At 44.0% G+C, this 17,317-nt stretch overlaps 1 protein-coding gene across 1 annotated transcript in view; it reads right to left on the reverse strand.

Annotated features, from left to right (window-relative positions):
* Positions 1-17,317, reverse strand: part of LOC124742880 — a 74,753-nt gene that overhangs the window by 47,169 nt on the left and 10,267 nt on the right. The window contains exon 3 of the mRNA XM_047248821.1: positions 351-1,546. Coding sequence (XP_047104777.1) covers positions 351-1,546 — 1,196 coding nt within the window. The remainder of the gene's footprint in view (positions 1-350; positions 1,547-17,317) is intronic.

Below are 17,317 nucleotides of genomic sequence, written 5' to 3' on the forward strand. Positions count from 1 at the left end.
CATATAATGTTCTAATTAGTGAATGGGAAGTCTCCTGTGCACTACCCCATTGCCATGACAGAGCCCAGTGTCCAGACTGCATCCACAACCAAATGCTTAAACATATTTCAGTGGATAGGCTGCAACACAGCCTTGCCCTCTTTAATTGGATTTGGACTAAGGCGGAGTTACCATCTCAGTGGTAAGAAACCACAATAGATTTGGTACTGAAACTGGGTTACAACCCCATAGACATGGACAGTTAATGTCCAGTCACCCTTACGAAAGTCACCTGTAACTTGTTCAGATGCATGGTGAGCAAGCAATTGTTGCATCCTTCAGTCTCAGGGTGTTTTGGGTGCGCGGCGGGCCGTTTTGGGTGCGCGGCGGGCCGTTTTGGGTGCGCGGCGGGCCGTTTTGGGTGCGCGGCGGGCCGTTTTGGGTGCGCGGCGGGCCGTTTTGGGTGCGCGGCGGGCCGTTTTGGGTGCGCGGCGGGCCGTTTTGGGTGCGCGGCGGGCCGTTTTGGGTGCGCGGCGGGCCGTTTTGGGTGCGCGGCGGGCCGTTTTGGGTGCGCGGCGGGCCGTTTTGGGTGCGCGGCGGGCCGTTTTGGGTGCGCGGCGGGCCGTTTTGGGTGCGCGGCGGGCCGTTTTGGGTGCGCGGCGGGCCGTTTTGGGTGCGCGGCGGGCCGTTTTGGGTGCGCGGCGGGCCGTTTTGGGTGCGCGGCGGGCCGTTTTGGGTGCGCGGCGGGCCGTTTTGGGTGCGCGGCGGGCCGTTTTGGGTGCGCGGCGGGCCGTTTTGGGTGCGCGGCGGGCCGTTTTGGGTGCGCGGCGGGCCGTTTTGGGTGCGCGGCGGGCCGTTTTGGGTGCGCGGCGGGCCGTTTTGGGTGCGCGGCGGGCCGTTTTGGGTGCGCGGCGGGCCGTTTTGGGTGCGCGGCGGGCCGTTTTGGGTGCGCGGCGGGCCGTTTTGGGTGCGCGGCGGGCCGTTTTGGGTGCGCGGCGGGCCGTTTTGGGTGCGCGGCGGGCCGTTTTGGGTGCGCGGCGGGCCGTTTTGGGTGCGCGGCGGGCCGTTTTGGGTGCGCGGCGGGCCGTTTTGGGTGCGCGGCGGGCCGTTTTGGGTGCGCGGCGGGCCGTTTTGGGTGCGCGGCGGGCCGTTTTGGGTGCGCGGCGGGCCGTTTTGGGTGCGCGGCGGGCCGTTTTGGGTGCGCGGCGGGCCGTTTTGGGTGCGCGGCGGGCCGTTTTGGGTGCGCGGCGGGCCGTTTTGGGTGCGCGGCGGGCCGTTTTGGGTGCGCGGCGGGCCGTTTTGGGTGCGCGGCGGGCCGTTTTGGGTGCGCGGCGGGCCGTTTTGGGTGCGCGGCGGGCCGTTTTGGGTGCGCGGCGGGCCGTTTTGGGTGCGCGGCGGGCCGTTTTGGGTGCGCGGCGGGCCGTTTTGGGTGCGCGGCGGGCCGTTTTGGGTGCGCGGCGGGCCGTTTTGGGTGCGCGGCGGGCCGTTTTGGGTGCGCGGCGGGCCGTTTTGGGTGCGCGGCGGGCCGTTTTGGGTGCGCGGCGGGCCGTTTTGGGTGCGCGGCGGGCTGTTTGGTTCAGGTGCACCACTTTTTGGTATTGTTTTGTGATTTGTGGTTGGTGTGGCTTCCCACATTCTCCAACTTAAGCAAAAGTGCTGGCTACACTTCAGTCCATTTCACTGGCTCAGTAACATTAGTTTGGTAGCAGAGGGCTGTATGGTTTCACATACGTACAAAGCCGTTTCTTTCCATCTTAATTATGGAAGCCTTGCATGTGGTTCAGTAACACTCTCAGCATTGCAGATACTGGACCCTCATCGGGAGCCTTTCAAAATAGCTCAGTGAACAGCCTACTGGCCAAGGCTGGACTCCCTCCATTACCTGTCAGACAACAAAAACAGCTACTGAATTACATTATATGCATTCATAACTTCCCTGAACACCCCAACTGCTCTGTCATTTCCCCTGGAAGGGAGTTCCAACTCCCATAACTGCAACTGCCTCCACTGTTTGATCTGATCAGGGAGACATAGCATCTGCCCCCATGGCTTGTACCCAGAACTCTGATTTGTCTGTCTCCTTTTGTCCAAAAGATTCTTTTCGACCCATGATTTTTGGCTGCCTGTTCTTGACTGGCCTTAAGACATATCACAGCTTGGACGTGGTATTCACTGATGGCTCAACAGCTGACAAAGCTGCTTTGCAAATACAAATGCACAGTGTAATGAACTATATTCTCTTCCAAATTGCTGTTGTGTGTTCACTGCTGCTTTAACGGCTGCTAAACTAGCCCTTAGCCGTATTCATTCTTGCACTGGCAAAAGTATCCTAATCTGCAGCAACTCCCTGTGCAGCCTTAAGGCTATAGAATAGTACTAATCTCCTCACCTGCTAATTATGGCTATCCAGAATCTCGTCTCGGAGCTACATCAAGGTGGATGGCCAGTTGTTTTAACGTGGACACCCAGTCATTTTGGGATTTTTAGAAATAAACAAACTGACCAGTTGGCCAACCTGGCCACCAGTATGCCAATTCTGGAAGTTTGAGTTGTAGAACTCCACCTTTTGCCATTTATATGTCATAGATTGCTGGAAGCTGATTCTTTGCCACGTTCTGATGTGAGGATCCCCCTCATTGCCAGTGTAGAACCCACCTTTTGTGGCCACTTACTCACAGACTGCACAAATTTGACTGCTTTGTGGTGGTATTGTAATCTTCCTAACACACTACCTCTAGTGCTAGTAGACAGCACCAAAGTGGCTGCCCTGGTGTTAATGTTTTGCCCATGATGGTGGTATCTATTCATCCCACACATGTAGAGCTTTTTGCCCTCATTGATTACCTGAGGGGGTGGTGGAGGTCTTGCTGCATCTTCCCATTGAAAGCTTGGTTTCTGAGTGAAGAGCAGTTTAAACAGATTATTCAATTGCACCTGAATAGGCAGCTCTTTCTGCTCTATAGATGAATATCGTAACAGGGACTTTCAAATGGGCTTAAGTAAAAATGTCAGATTACAGTGTTGTTGACGCTTCATCACAACAGTCACTGTTAGGTATTTTGTGTATGATAAATCTATTAAAATTGCAGAAATGTTTCATGCTGACAGTGCATTAATTTTGTAAATACAAGCAGTTCAAATTTAGTGTAAAGTACTGTCATATTTTGACAATCTCCTGACAAATGATTGGTGTATCAAACATTCAAATGTTTTGTGTTTGTCATACTTTGTCTTTTTCCACACCCATGAGAATTACCCCATTTTTGGGGCTATGGAAGGAAAACTGAATCTGATCTAATCACTGTGTGATGAAGTTGTTGGTTATTGGGCTTAAGTTTTGCCATGTGTATTTTTATTTAGCAGTGAATTTAATATATGTTGAGAATCATGATATCAAATGATCTAATAAAACTGAAGTGGAAAAATATTGTCCACTATGTTCATAGATGGTGAAATCGTACGGGGTGAACCAGAACTCTTACAAACATCTAGACATTGTTTAGGGTGCTGTCTATCCTGGTACAAAGGACCCGCAGTCTTCAGTCACTTGTTAGAGTAAATTAATTTCTTTGGATTGTTTCCCATATTGTCTTTGTTTCTGTGAAAGACCTTAACAACAATTATTCAACGAACACTCATACCACACACACTCCTATTCAGATGATCACATGCCTTATATCATACTTACACATTTGTAATATGAAGGTTGGTGGCATTGCTAGGGTTCCCCATTCTTACCCTTCTCATTATCAGCTGGAAGTCCCATCAACACACATCTAACTTCCTCTTCTCTGCCTCCTGCAGAAAAATTGTTTCCTCACTCCGAATCGGTTAATAGTTTTGCACATTACTTCTATGACCCTCCCTGAGAGTGATTCTACTGACTCAATGTGCTTTTTTGACCAACCATATTTCGTGTTAGGGTACCACTGGTAAAACTAGATGTTTAAATTTTTGAGCGTTATTTAGTCCAGGGATGGGCAAACGTTGCACGTGGCTCATGAGTGCACAGCACTGCACGTGTGCTGCTCGCGTGCAATCGTCGACTGGGGCAGTTGGCGACAGCCAGCAGGTTGCTGCAGAGTAGTGCCAGGCTAAGCTGTGGACGTTGATGCGAAGCGACCACTACGTAGTGAACGTTGTATTTCAAGAACCGGAAAATGCAGGGTGAAACAAGGAAACGGAGAAGTGGAGATTTGCTATCTTTTAAAAAGTAATGGGAGAATCATTTTTTCTTTGTGCAAAAACGTGAAAATTCGAAATGTTTAATATGTGGCATTATTCTCGCTGGTCAGCGGAAGTTTAGTATTGAAGGCCATATAATAAATTTCACGATGAGTACAATTTATTGTTGGATTCTGAGCAGATGGGGAAATTGAGCTTAAGAAGAGCGATCTGATGATACTAGATGAATCTGTCGTAGTTGCTGTCATCACGAGAGATCTGCGACTTCCTTTCGTCATGTCTCTCGTCTAACTGATATAACATTTTATGGAGCACTGTTTTCAATTTTTCAGGATGACAGCAATAATAGCTCAGCAGTACGTGCAAGTTAGAAGATTGCGCTTAATATAGCGAGAGCTCGAAAACCATTTGCTGAATTAGTAAGTGTCAGTTAAGAGCAAACATCAGTGATGAAAATTTAAGTAACTGTTTGTGTTTGTCTGTATGTAGAAATTTTGTACCACTCTGCCTGTGATAATTAAATAAAAAGTGTCATAGGTAATAGGTACTCTTTCAAAACATGACATCTTTCAAGCACTCCTACTAATCTTATTCCTTCATCAATAAAGCAAGCTAGGAAACAAAACGCATTGCAGAGGAAGGAGCGGACTGAAGGTATGGTGGGGATAGGAGGTAAGCGGGTGGCCAGCTTGCCCCTGTGTGCACGCAGAACACCTGTTAACTGCCCGCCCCTGATTTAGTCCTTCAAGGCAAGCTGCTCTGCCACCCATCGACCATCACTAAGCGATGTGCAAGCACATTTTGCATTTCCAATGACCAAATTTAGCAGCCTTCAAATATCTATGTATCAAAGGCAATGAACTGAGTGGACTGACTGGACTGAGCAGAGTGAGTGGACTGAATCATTGTCCAGCCCAGACCACTAAGGATGGAAACTTTAAATTTGAAGGAGGTGTGGATCTTGCACTGTAGGCATTGCTTAAGAGAAGATTGGCTGAAATTCCACTCCTAAGGGTGTGAAATAGGGGATGAAAATAATTAAGGCTAAGTTTATGAATATTGGTATTAGAGTTCTGGGTTAGATATGAAGAAATAGCTGATACATAATGAAAGTTCATATGGAAAAAGCATGATCAACAAATCTTCAGACTCGAGCTACCAGAAATGCCTTTCGATAAAAAGTACATTCTGAAAAGACTGTACTTATATGGTGTTAATTTGCATGAAATGCTTGGACGGTGTTGCAGTCTGAAAACAACATAAAACATAATTCGATTAAATGAAAACAGTCTCTGGAGGTCCACAGTCTATCAGAGCACAGCAGACAGAGTTGAGCTGTTCATTAGTAAATACATACACATCCTCAGTTGCTTCCTCTGGAAAAAGTCAAGAGACTATCTCATACTGGGTTTACAGAAGTGATAGGTACATTCAAAAGTGTTTTTGCCTCCTTCAACTTGGATTGTGCTCAACTACCACTGGTTTGTAAGGTATCCATCTCTGTAATGTGACATAACTTTCCAACAATGTGGCTAATTGCCACTTAAAGACCTAAACTACTTCATGCCTCATTGCTACAATTGTTTCTGCCATTTATGTAGCCTCCATCTGACATATACAAAAATTAGGAAGGCATAGTGCTGCAAGTACACAGCTGTAGGCATTAGGTAAACTAAACTTTGCGCCTTATAATGGCCCACCTAGATTAGGTACATTGCTTTGGTTCATGGCTAACCCTACATGTAAGAGACACTGCCTTTGTACAGGCAGCATGTGCCCAGATACATTGTAAAATAGTGGCATCTTACAGCCTGTAAGTTTCATCCCTCAGGTTTGCTCTCAAAATAGGACAGGTGAGAAGGCTTCTATGGTTTTACAGAAGTTCCTTCCAAATTTGTCTGATTGAATCTCCTTATATTTGTGCCCACAGCACACAAAATGAAAGCCTATCAAAGATGCAGTCACCAACCATTAGCACCACTGCTAGGTGTAGCAGGAGTTGCAATGTTGAACAGTGTGGAGCTCAGAATGTAGACGGACATGTCACCTCAGGTAGATGTATTCGGCAACTCAGGTGGTAGATAAGTGAAACAGTAATACAATGTTGAATATCTGTTGTCCACAAAATAGGACCTCAGAAGCTTCATCGATGGATCAGCTGGTGTGAGCAGGGCAGGTGGAAGCACTGTGGAATATACTAGTCAGCAGTCGGCACACAGTCTGTAGTGGGTCGGCTCGGCAGTTGTGACATTATGGGGCTGGTCGTCTGGTCTGTGTCAGCACTCAGCCACAACTGTGCTGACTCCAGCTGCATGTGTCTTCTGAGAGACAGTGGCAAGAGCAGCCGTGACCCTACCACTGACTGTAAATGGAGAAAGTGTCTACGGTGCTGCCTGGAATACTGGACACCTTTAAAAGAATTGCTGTGGCCTCCAGATGGGAGAGACAGACCGGTATCGAAAGAGTACGCCATGGGAACAGAGCCGAACAGTGGCAGTGGCTCGCCCACGTGGTGGCGAATGATCATCTTCATCCCGGCTCTGACAGTTAGGCCTTCCAGGTGATGGCAATCACAGAAACCTGCCAGTTTCGATTCGGTAGTTACTGCATCTCACAGGGACCGAGCTGCTCCTGATGGAACTGGCTGCTACGTAGATGAGCGTAGGTGACCAGATGAGGTGATCTACTGACATAGGTCTCTGGTCTAAACAGGACAGCAGGGATTGAACAGATCTCTGTCTCATTAGTGGTAGGATTGGTGCAGGATGGGCATGCGTGTTCTGCTCTTGTCAGGCATAAATGACACGATTTGTTCTGGTGTTACATTTGATCGGCTATCTCAGTTGCTTCAGTGCTTGAGCAATTCACATTGCAGATGCTCTTTATGTGCTGTCAGCAACTAAATGTCCAGTATCTTGTCCAGTTTAAGCTTTCTTGCAACATATTGTGCAGTCACCATTATGACATAAGCCTCTGTTTCCATGTTGTCATTTTACTACAGCTCTTGCTTGAGCAATACGTCCATTCGGGTTTACGATAGCTTCTGTGATACTGGTTGCACTGTCTCTTTTGCTGAAATTCTGCCTGCTCTGTGACACATCTGCTCGGCTTCTGGCATTGCATGGGGAACAACTTTAAAGTTTTTCTAACCACACTAAAAATTATACTCTGCTGCACAACAGTGTCGTAAGAAGTTATCTGTACTCCTTCCTAAAGCCTATAAAACTATTTTCACTTATTGCTAGTTTATATACCAGTTAATTTTCATCTCCTGTATTGATTTGTTGTTCTTAGTTGTTTTAATTAAGCAGATACAACTGTTCATCATTCAGCTGACAAATCCCAATGCTTTAAACCTCAGACTGCTACAGGTGTATCGCTGCAATCTGTGCTGACCATGGCTTCATTGTTACTGTACTGCTCACGTAATGCTGCCACCTCTACTGACATGCCACTCCCGCTGCTACCAATTACTTGTCGTCCAATTTTAAGAAAGCCGTTCAGTGAAAAAATTTGACTTTGGGCTGTTGGTCTAACTTTGCTCAATAGAGGACTGATTAAATCTGTGTGTATGAAATGTAGATATCATATTTCACATGAAATTGAGAACAGAATGACAACTCATCCATTTTTCATATCTGGCGGACAGTCGGGGGCAGTACACCTGTTTCTCTTGTGTGCATTGTGAATTGTTAGGTAGTAGCATAGGTCATACTTAATAAACAGTTCAAGATATTGAAATGAAGTTTTTGCAAGTGGTAGCACACAAAGAGGCACTTTCATTGTCTGATAACAGGGTGTCCAGCATCCTGGCAAAAAGGGAAGACTCCAGAATTTTTGTTGTTGTGGGGAAACTTGGGGAAACTCAAGTAATGATTGCATTTTACCTAAAAACCCTGGAAAAGGCACAGTATTTGATTTGCTTCTTGGAGCAGAGGCATTCGCTTGCCCCCCCCCCCCCCCCCTTTTCTCAATGCAGTGCTGCTCTCGCTGTTCGCACTCACATCGGTGCTTCGCAACCACCATCCGTCGGGACTTTGGCATTCCCCAACTTCTCCCGCCCATGCAGTCCACAGCAGTTGCTAAGTTGGGGAGTCTGGGCTGGCTGAATGCAGACCAGCTGTGTGGAGGTTTGTTGTTGATATGGAATGGATTGCATGCCTGTCGCTGCAGTGTGGCCTCAGTTACACTAATTAGTGCTTGTGCTTTTGCAGCATGATTTGACTGACTAGGAGGTGTGATGAATATTTGATGTTTACATTCAGGAATATATGGTGCTGTTTGTATTCACATACATCCAAATGTATTACCTTGTTTGCTAATATAATTTAATCACACAAACGTTTTGTTTTTGGGGAATTTGTGGGCTATTCATATCAATTTCTTTTGAACCAGCAATTTCAGGGTGTGCTAGGAATGCACACAGTACATTGTTTTGGATATATATTAAAAAATTACTGCTGTACATGCCAAAAGCAATAATTCTGATAGCATTGTGTATGAATAAGTGATTATAGCTCTTCAGTGGTAGGAATAAAATAGTGTAATTAGAACAATGACAAGCAGTTACTGGTCTTTGGCATAAGGTTGTTGGTTTAGTTAACATTGAGCTAAAGCCCATTCCAGCAACGGTGAAATTCAGGTGGCCACAGCGTGAGTGAGGACTATGGGACTATGTGGGAACTCCTTGCATCATTTCTGTAGTGACTGGCAAACACTTCCAATGTTGCTGTGAGTCGTCATAAACCACTTTCAATTACACGTACATACGGAAAATTATGTTGCCTCTCTTTGGACCCTGTCAAGGAGATACGTAAAAAAGTGGGTGGGTTGGAAGTGGCTCATAAGAAATGGAAAGAAAGAATTGCAGGTAGTGTGGCATTACTAATTTCAGTAAAGAAAAGTAGTATTTCTAATTCACCTACTGTTGTGCATGCAGGGAGTGTATCATACAGTTGCGGTGTGTCCTAGCAACTATGTAGATCCTCCCTGAAGTAGTGACATTGAGCATCTACTGCAGGAACTTCTGGCCAATGGTCAATGATGCTACATTACTTGCAGAGGGTGCTGTGATGGAGACAGAGATACATTTGTCTAGCTGTTGTGAACCACCTATCTTCTGGGAACATTGGCAGCTCGTTTATCTCTTACCAAGTGCGTTCCCAGACAGTAATGTTGCCTCCAAAATGCATCTTTAAGTCAAAAATAAATTACAGTATCATGTTCAGACTAAGGCATTTTTAACTAAACAACTGTAGGATAATGTTGGCGCCTGTGACATGGTAGTGACTGAGTTTGATCTATTTGTATAGTTTTGTTTCCATTTTTGGATTAGTGTTGGGTGATATTCAGAGCAGCTGTCTGACTTCAGTGTTTTTGGAAAAAAGTTGCACTAAAAGAATATTGGATTTGAGGTAGATGCATGCTAGTCTAAGCTAAAATGGAAAAGAAAAGTTGTTAGGTGTCCATGGAGCTCACAGTCTAGGGTAATCCAGAGGGTCCTGCATTTAAGGACTTTGGGATATGGGGCTTACATATAGTGCATGCTGACTTGAGTTGTACTAGTGTGTAAGAGCTTTCAATAATTTATTTAAAAACATTCAGTCCTGCCTTATTTATTTCAATAATATTACAATCACATCTGTTTTCCCACAGATGTTTCACACTGTTTGGTGTGTGGAAAATAAAATGGTGAGAGTCTGGGCTCAGGAAATGTTAAAGGCTGTTTAATAATGTGTAAAGAAAGTAGGAACATCAGTAGGTAAAATCAGAACCTAAGGTAACTATCGAAATTCATAAGTGTTAGCTGCCTTATGCTGACAGCTCATTCAACATTTTTTTTAAAACTGGATGCAGAGATTGAGTCATTTCTGACTAAATTTGAGTCATATACTGCCTTATCTTAATTTACCTATACTGCCCTCCATTCTAAGGTCAGAATTTATGAGAAAATTTGTCTAGCTTCAAAATAGATCTGAATGACGAAATTCATTAGTTGCAACTTCCATAAAAGTAGACATCAGGCACAGAACCAAAAATGTTGTTCTGCTTGGTTGGAATGAGCACGCCATCAGAGATGCTGGCAGCCATGGCAATTTTTTCACAATGTGCCACTTACTTTCATCTCAGTTTCATTCTATGTAACATGAATGGTATGAGGCTGAAAAATAAGGCACTCTGAGTTGCAATTTGGCTTCTCATGATACCATGTACGGAATGCGGTCATTCTTTTGCTGCCGTTAATCCATTCATTATTCAAAAAGGTATTGGTGTAATTGCTGACCCTGTGAAATCTTGATTTTTGTCTACGTAATGATATTTTGTTTCTTGAAACCAATAGTGATTTTAAAGCCCAACAGCTGCATAAAGCTTCTCTCCTCCATCGTTATACTGTTCATGTTGAGCACCACCAAACACACAACTCTTCTTGAGTTGTTCTTTGCACTCGAATACTTGATGGTCTGACCGAGGGAGAAATCCATACTTACCTCTCTGATCAGGGCATCACTGCAGTGCATCAGGTAACATAAATGGTTAATGCTACATTACTTCTATGCACTTTTGATAAAGTTGTGCTTCCATCAAAGATCAAAGCCGTTTTTGAAGTTATCGCAGTCTGATCATACATTTGAAACGTGATGCTTTGTTACTAATGTCAACATTAAAACCACACTCTAATCTCCTGTAAAAACACTGTAAAATGCTTTACTTGTTGCAGGGATGCTCAGGAGGATGATTGCCCACCTCCTCCTCCCCACTGTATCAATTGTAATGGAGATGATGCCGCCTTGTCACAAGAATGTCCTGTGCCTCTTGATGAGCAGGCTCTCCAGGAAATCCACATGAAGGAAAATGTACCTTACCGTGTTGCTAACAGATTGTTGGCTAGTTGAAAGCCCTGTGTTTTACCTTATGGCACTTACAGCACCATTCTTACCATTCCTCGCAGACTAGTGACCTTATGTCATCTAAATACAATCCACCATCATGGAATCCATTCAGTCATTGGTGCATTTTAAACTAGCCTGGTTGAAAGTACCTATGAAGAAGCTGCCAAACTACTGCTGTCATACTGGCATGATGCTCTACTCAGCAGACACACATGCCATTTGTTTTCCATGCTCTGCCACTCTTTCTATGCCTCCTTCAATGACTCCTTTGATGGCCAGTTTGGTGAGCATCTCTCTTCTGTTACCCTCTGCATTTCACTTTCACTCTGGCAGCTTAACTTCATGCTACCCTCCAATTTTCTGATGGATGTGAACCATTCACCACCTTCACTTCATGTGGTGGTCCAAGTTCACCTTGGACTTAATTGGCTTTCTAAAGAAACTAATCCAAATTCTATATATATTGATGTAAGTCTCTCGAACATCCCTGGGAACTTAATGAAAGAACGTATGTGTACATGATGACTCTGACTGTGTTTCAGGTGTGCCTTCATCATTGGCACTGAAGATTTTTGGTATTGGCTTCCAAAGCAATGCTTAGTGTTTGCAACCATGCTCTTGGTCCTGTATCAGGCCATGCTGTACATTCGGCAACACAGGCTTTTCAATTATCATCTGTTTGTATTCTCTCTGTGCCCTTCCAAAGCTACATATGTTGTACACAGTTCAACAGGTCCAAGAAAGAGTCCAGTTGCTCAGTCTTGAGGGAGGCACTGTGACAATTAACTGGGTCCTTGGTCAAGTCAGTCTGACTGGAAACAAGGCTGCTGATGCTGCTGCCAAGGCTGCAGTCTGCCTACCATGACCCACTAGTTCTTCTAAACTGATCGTCTCCATGCCGGCACCTATTAGCAGGTGGTGTCACTTTGGAACCATCTCTCATCTTCCCTTTATGGCAACAAGCTCTGGGGAAAAACACCTCTCCCGGTGGCTTGGCTGACCACCTCTTGGCTGACCACCTCTTGGCCCTTTCTGAGAGATAATTTTAGCTAGGTTGCATGTAGGGCACTGTCAATTTAGCCATCACCTTTTGTTAACTGGAGAACCCCCACCACATTGTGTTCATTGACATTAACCATTGACAGTTCACCATTTTTGGACTGAATCCCCTGTCTTTTAACCACTTCAATTCTAATGTACATTTCCCATCTCAGTTACCAGCCATTTTAGCAATTGACTCATGAGTTGTTGACTGCATTTTACGTTTACCCATCTTAGCAATATGGCCAAGCCATCCCAGGTGGGTTCGTGCTTGACTGCCACAGGGCCCCAGCTTTTGCAGCATCTTTTCCCTTCCATGCATCATGCCTATCCTCTAGCAGTTCTGATTTCTGTCTCTTGGGGAACATGTCTGGGCTGTTTTGGAAATGTATTATGCATTTTCAGCAGTCATAATAAGAATACTCTGCACTGTTTTTTGTTCTTTTGCTTTTCTTTGTTGACCTCCTCCTATCTTTTCCCTGCTTCTGCGTTTGAGGTTCTACTTCTACTTCTACTTTTACTTCCTCCTCCTCCTCCCTGTGTGCTCCTGAAGGTTGTCCCATGCGTCTGATGCATAACAGATGATGGGGTAATGTGTAATTCACAGCCCCAGGTAGGGTTTGCACGTAACCCTAGAACAGGCCAGGCCCTTGGAGGGTGACTGCCTGAGCTGCTACCTTCCCAAATTGCAGATTGATCCCTCTGTGAGATGTTCGGGAGGTGTGACCTGAGGTATGAACCCCCTTCTCAAGGGGGGCACCCAGTAGGAAGAGTACACCATCAGAGATGCTGGCAATCACAGTGGATTTTCTGGCAGTGAGGCAATCATCTTCACAGTCAATGGCTATGAAACATAAATAGAAGGATGCTAACAATTCCAAGACCCTCCAACCTACACTACAGTTCCTCGTGGATTCATGTTCTGAAGACTGCCAGTCACCCACTACAGTAAATGTTTGTTATTCAGAAAGGTGTTGATGCAGTTGCTGGCCCTGTGAAATCCTGCTCTCATTTATTCAGTGGCACTTGGCCTTTGGAAACTACTTCTGATACTCTAGCACATGAACTGCTTTCAGCTTTGCTCGATGGCTATGCTGTTCATGTCGAGGTCCATTGAACAATGAATTCCTCCCATGTTATTATTTTCACTTGGTTGCTCAATGGTCTGACTGAGACAGAAATCGAAATGCACCCCTCTGATAAGGGTGCCGTTGGAGTCCATTGGGTGATGAGAAAAGTAGATGCCTGTTTAGTGCCCACATGCAGTAATTTTTTCATCTTGAGTAGATTGGTGCTTCCATCAAAGATCAAAGCAGGTTATGAAGTTATCACAGTCAAACTGTATATTCTGATAACTTGTAACTGAATCAATGTGTTGATGTGGAGCATGAAAACAAGAAAAAGTTTAGAAAAGGTACTTAGGGATTACAATTACTAACAAAATTAAATTGGAAATGTTAAACATGAAATGTTGTGGGAAGGTGAAGCAGTCTGGGTTTCACTGGCAGAACATTGAGAAGATGCAACAGGTTGACTATATATACTACCTACACCACACTTGTCAATTCTCTACTGGGATATTGCTTAGTAATATGGAATCTTCATAGGACAGAAATGACAGAGGCCAATGAAAAAGTGAAAAGGACAGCTTGTTGAGAATTGTGTGTCATGGATAAGATACACAAACTGGGTTACCAGCCAACCCCCACATACGTAGGGACAAAAGATCATAATAATAAAATAAGATAGATGTGAAGATGTCCAGAGAGATTAAAGTGTTCATTATTCTTCCATTCTGTTTGATAGTGTAATGATTGGGAAACAGTCCAAAAATGGTTCTGCATACCCTATTTCAATCAGTTAACTGTGAACTGCAGAGTAGTGATGTAAAAGAGGAATAGATAGATTGGATACACCCTGAGACATAGAGGAATTGTAAATTTATTAGTGGAAGAAAGTGTGGCAGATAAAAAAACAGGGGGTGTGAGATGCTAGACTACTGTAAGGAGATTGAGAGATGAAGGGGACTGTCAAGGGACAGTATAGTGTGGGGAGCAGCATCGAACTGGCATTTGCACTGAAGTCTGCAGCAGCAGCAGCAGCAGCAACACACACAAACCATTCTTTGAAATATATTGTCATCCTGAAAATGGAAAGGGTTGGCTGAAATAACACTAATGGTTCTTCATTCGGATCTCTGACAGCACGAGGTAGATGGACTGAATCAGATTTCCCCAGCCCACAAAACAGCAGAACTTGTTGATAGGGTAACTAGGATGACTATACATTGTTTTTACTCCAGTAATGTTAAATCTGTCAGCTGGCCAGTGTGGAGCCTGGACTTGGCTCAGTATCATGATGGTGCCCCAGCTGGCGGACGTAGTGCCAGGAAAGTTGTCACCCCTCACATTGCTGTTACCACACAGGCTAATTTGTGTGTGCTGAGAGATAGAGCTAGACACCTGTCATTCCATGACGAGTGGGATCAATTTTTTATGCATGTGGTTCATAAAAAACTTACTTTGAGGGAATTGCTCCCTCTCAGCATTAATACCATTTGTTCTTGAACTCCACTGATCACATTTTCATAATTCATCAATTTTAAAGTGAAACTGAGCAACAAATTTTACCAGCTAGTGTCAAAATTTTAAAAAATCTAACGGGTTGTATGTAAACTTTGTGTTTACCTGAAAGAATGCATCCACGAAAGATAATACAAGATGATGTATTATATAAAAATGCTCAAAAAAGGTCTCCTTTGATTTTTAGTTATACAGATATTAGGTGTGGGCTAAGACAAGTGTCTGTGTCTAATGTCCATCACAGCAGCAATCAAAAAGCACAGAAATGTTGTCATTGAAGCCAGTGTAATGTGCCTACTCTGTTGACACTGACAGCATCAATAACAATAGTGTGTCCACGGTTAGCACCCAAGTCATTATTCTGTACTTCAGGAACTTCATCTTGCAGTGGTGTACTGGCATAAAAGGGAAATTTGCCACTGCTGTCACTTTTAGTCGCCTTTTTTTAACATTACCACCATTTGCCATATTTTTAAATTTGGGAGCTTGCTAATTTGCATTCTTCCAAACAGAGCAAAAGGAAAAACTATTCACTTTTGTTTCCAAGTTTGTGTTAGTGTACATTCATTTAACTTTTTGGAATGTATAAATATGTCTACATCCACAATCTGCAAAGCTTTGTGATGTGCACGACAGTAGGTACATACAACTGTACCAGTTACTAGTGTTATTTTTTCCCATTCCATTCACGTATGGAGTACGAGAACAATGCTCATTCCTTGTAATTCCTACAGCAGCAATACGAAGAGGGTTGTAGAACACTTCTGGAGCCATGATTTAAAGAAACTTTGTTAGTGGACCTTCTGGTGGTAGTCCGTGTCTTAGTGTCTGCCAGTTGACTTTCTTCAGTTTCTCTTTGGCTCTCTCCCTTGAGTCAAACTTGCGACAATTTGTTCCAACCTGTTCTGTATGTATTTGATGTTCCCTGTTAGTCCTATTTGGTATGTCTCTCATACACGTTGTAGATGGATTTTATTTCCCCAGTATTCCATAAATAAACAGAAGTTCACTGCCTGCTTTACTGATGACTTGACATGATTTTCATTCCTCCCCCTAAGAACTTTTGCACACATGTATTCCTATTGGTTGACCTATTACACCTGCCACTCATCGCTATTACAGTCATAAGATTCTGTAAAATTTAACCTCGGGAGTTCTGAACATTCAGATAGCTACTTCCCAATTTTTAGAATTTATTAAATATATTGTGCTACTGTTAGTAGTATCAAATATTCCTGTGATAATAATTTTACTGTAGTAACAGAACTGCTGCTGTGACACTCTGTTCAGTTTCAAAAATAAACTTTCCAAGATGGGGAAATGCTAAAATTTTTAGTGGCTGTCTTGAGAACACAGAATTAAAAGTAAAATCCCTGTGTGTGGAAAATGTTAGTGAAAGTTAACTACTTTGCAGTGTATGTTCCTGCTCCGTTAGTCATGAGGCAAAAGTTTTTCAGGCTGTGTGTAACCAATCACTTTCAATAAAATGTAAGTGTAATTTTGAAGTTAATTGTGGACCTTTGCAGTTATATTTTCAAAATTCAGATTCAATAAAATTATCAAATTCAGTGCATAGGCCAATATGTGGACATTACAAATGACTGACTGTGCGCCATTGCTTAGTTAATTTTGGTAATGAAATCAGTTACTCCATGGATTTGTCAAATGACATTTTATTGTTAAGATGATGATCCCTGAGCATTTTCCACTTCAGTCAAAGAAAATGAGATACATACTAACTCAGTGACTGGTAGCATATGACCAGGAACATATGCTAGAAATAACATGTTAATCATATTAGACATGAAGTTCTGGTCAAGATGAAAACGAATTATAGACAACCATTATGTCATAGCCAAAAGGGGATCACTGCATATTAACCTAGCACCTTCATCTGCAAAGCTGATGGGAAAACATCACATCATAAATTTCTGAAGCCGACTTGCTCCTAAATAAATGCTTTATGTTGGGTTCATAGGAAAAGTTATTCTCCCTTTTCTCCAGGGGGCCTCACATTCTTCTGTGAGTTTGTGGTGGTGGCAACCATTGGGTCCTGGGCTGCATTTCCTTCACAGTGCCCCCCTCTCCCCTATCCTTGCTCCTTCACCAGCGCCTTTGCCTATCCTCTGAGCTGTTCGTTATGTTGATCTGGGTGTTCAATTGATTCTTGTATTTCTTGTTTTATTTCCCTTGCCCCTTCATTTTCATCCTCCCTTTTTGGTCCCTCTTTGGGAGTTTGACCTTGACTTCTAAATTTTCTGTCTGTAGTGTGAACCATTCGGAACAACTCCCTCCCTTGAGTCTATAGTCTGGATTCCTCTCCACCCATCCTTCACCTCTTCCTTCCTTGCCACAGCACCCCTCCACTCCCTAGGTCACAAGTATGTGCAGCCAGCCTGTGTGGTAGGGCTGTTATGTACTCACCTGAGTACACAGGGATTACACTTGTGATACCAGAGCTTTTGCCTCTCTGTGTGTGCATAGGAGTGGTTGCTTGTCATTCTGGTGCATCAGAACTTCCAGCAAAGGCCACTGTGTGCCTGGGTGGTGCCAATGGGGAGGGCCCTTGATCATAGGGTGGTATCAGGGCAGATGATATCCATATGAAACATATCAAGCTCCAAAACTCTGGCCATTCTC

The sequence above is a fragment of the Schistocerca piceifrons genome, unplaced genomic scaffold, assembly GCF_021461385.2.
Source record: "Schistocerca piceifrons isolate TAMUIC-IGC-003096 unplaced genomic scaffold, iqSchPice1.1 HiC_scaffold_2341, whole genome shotgun sequence".
Taxonomy (NCBI): domain Eukaryota; kingdom Metazoa; phylum Arthropoda; class Insecta; order Orthoptera; family Acrididae; genus Schistocerca; species Schistocerca piceifrons.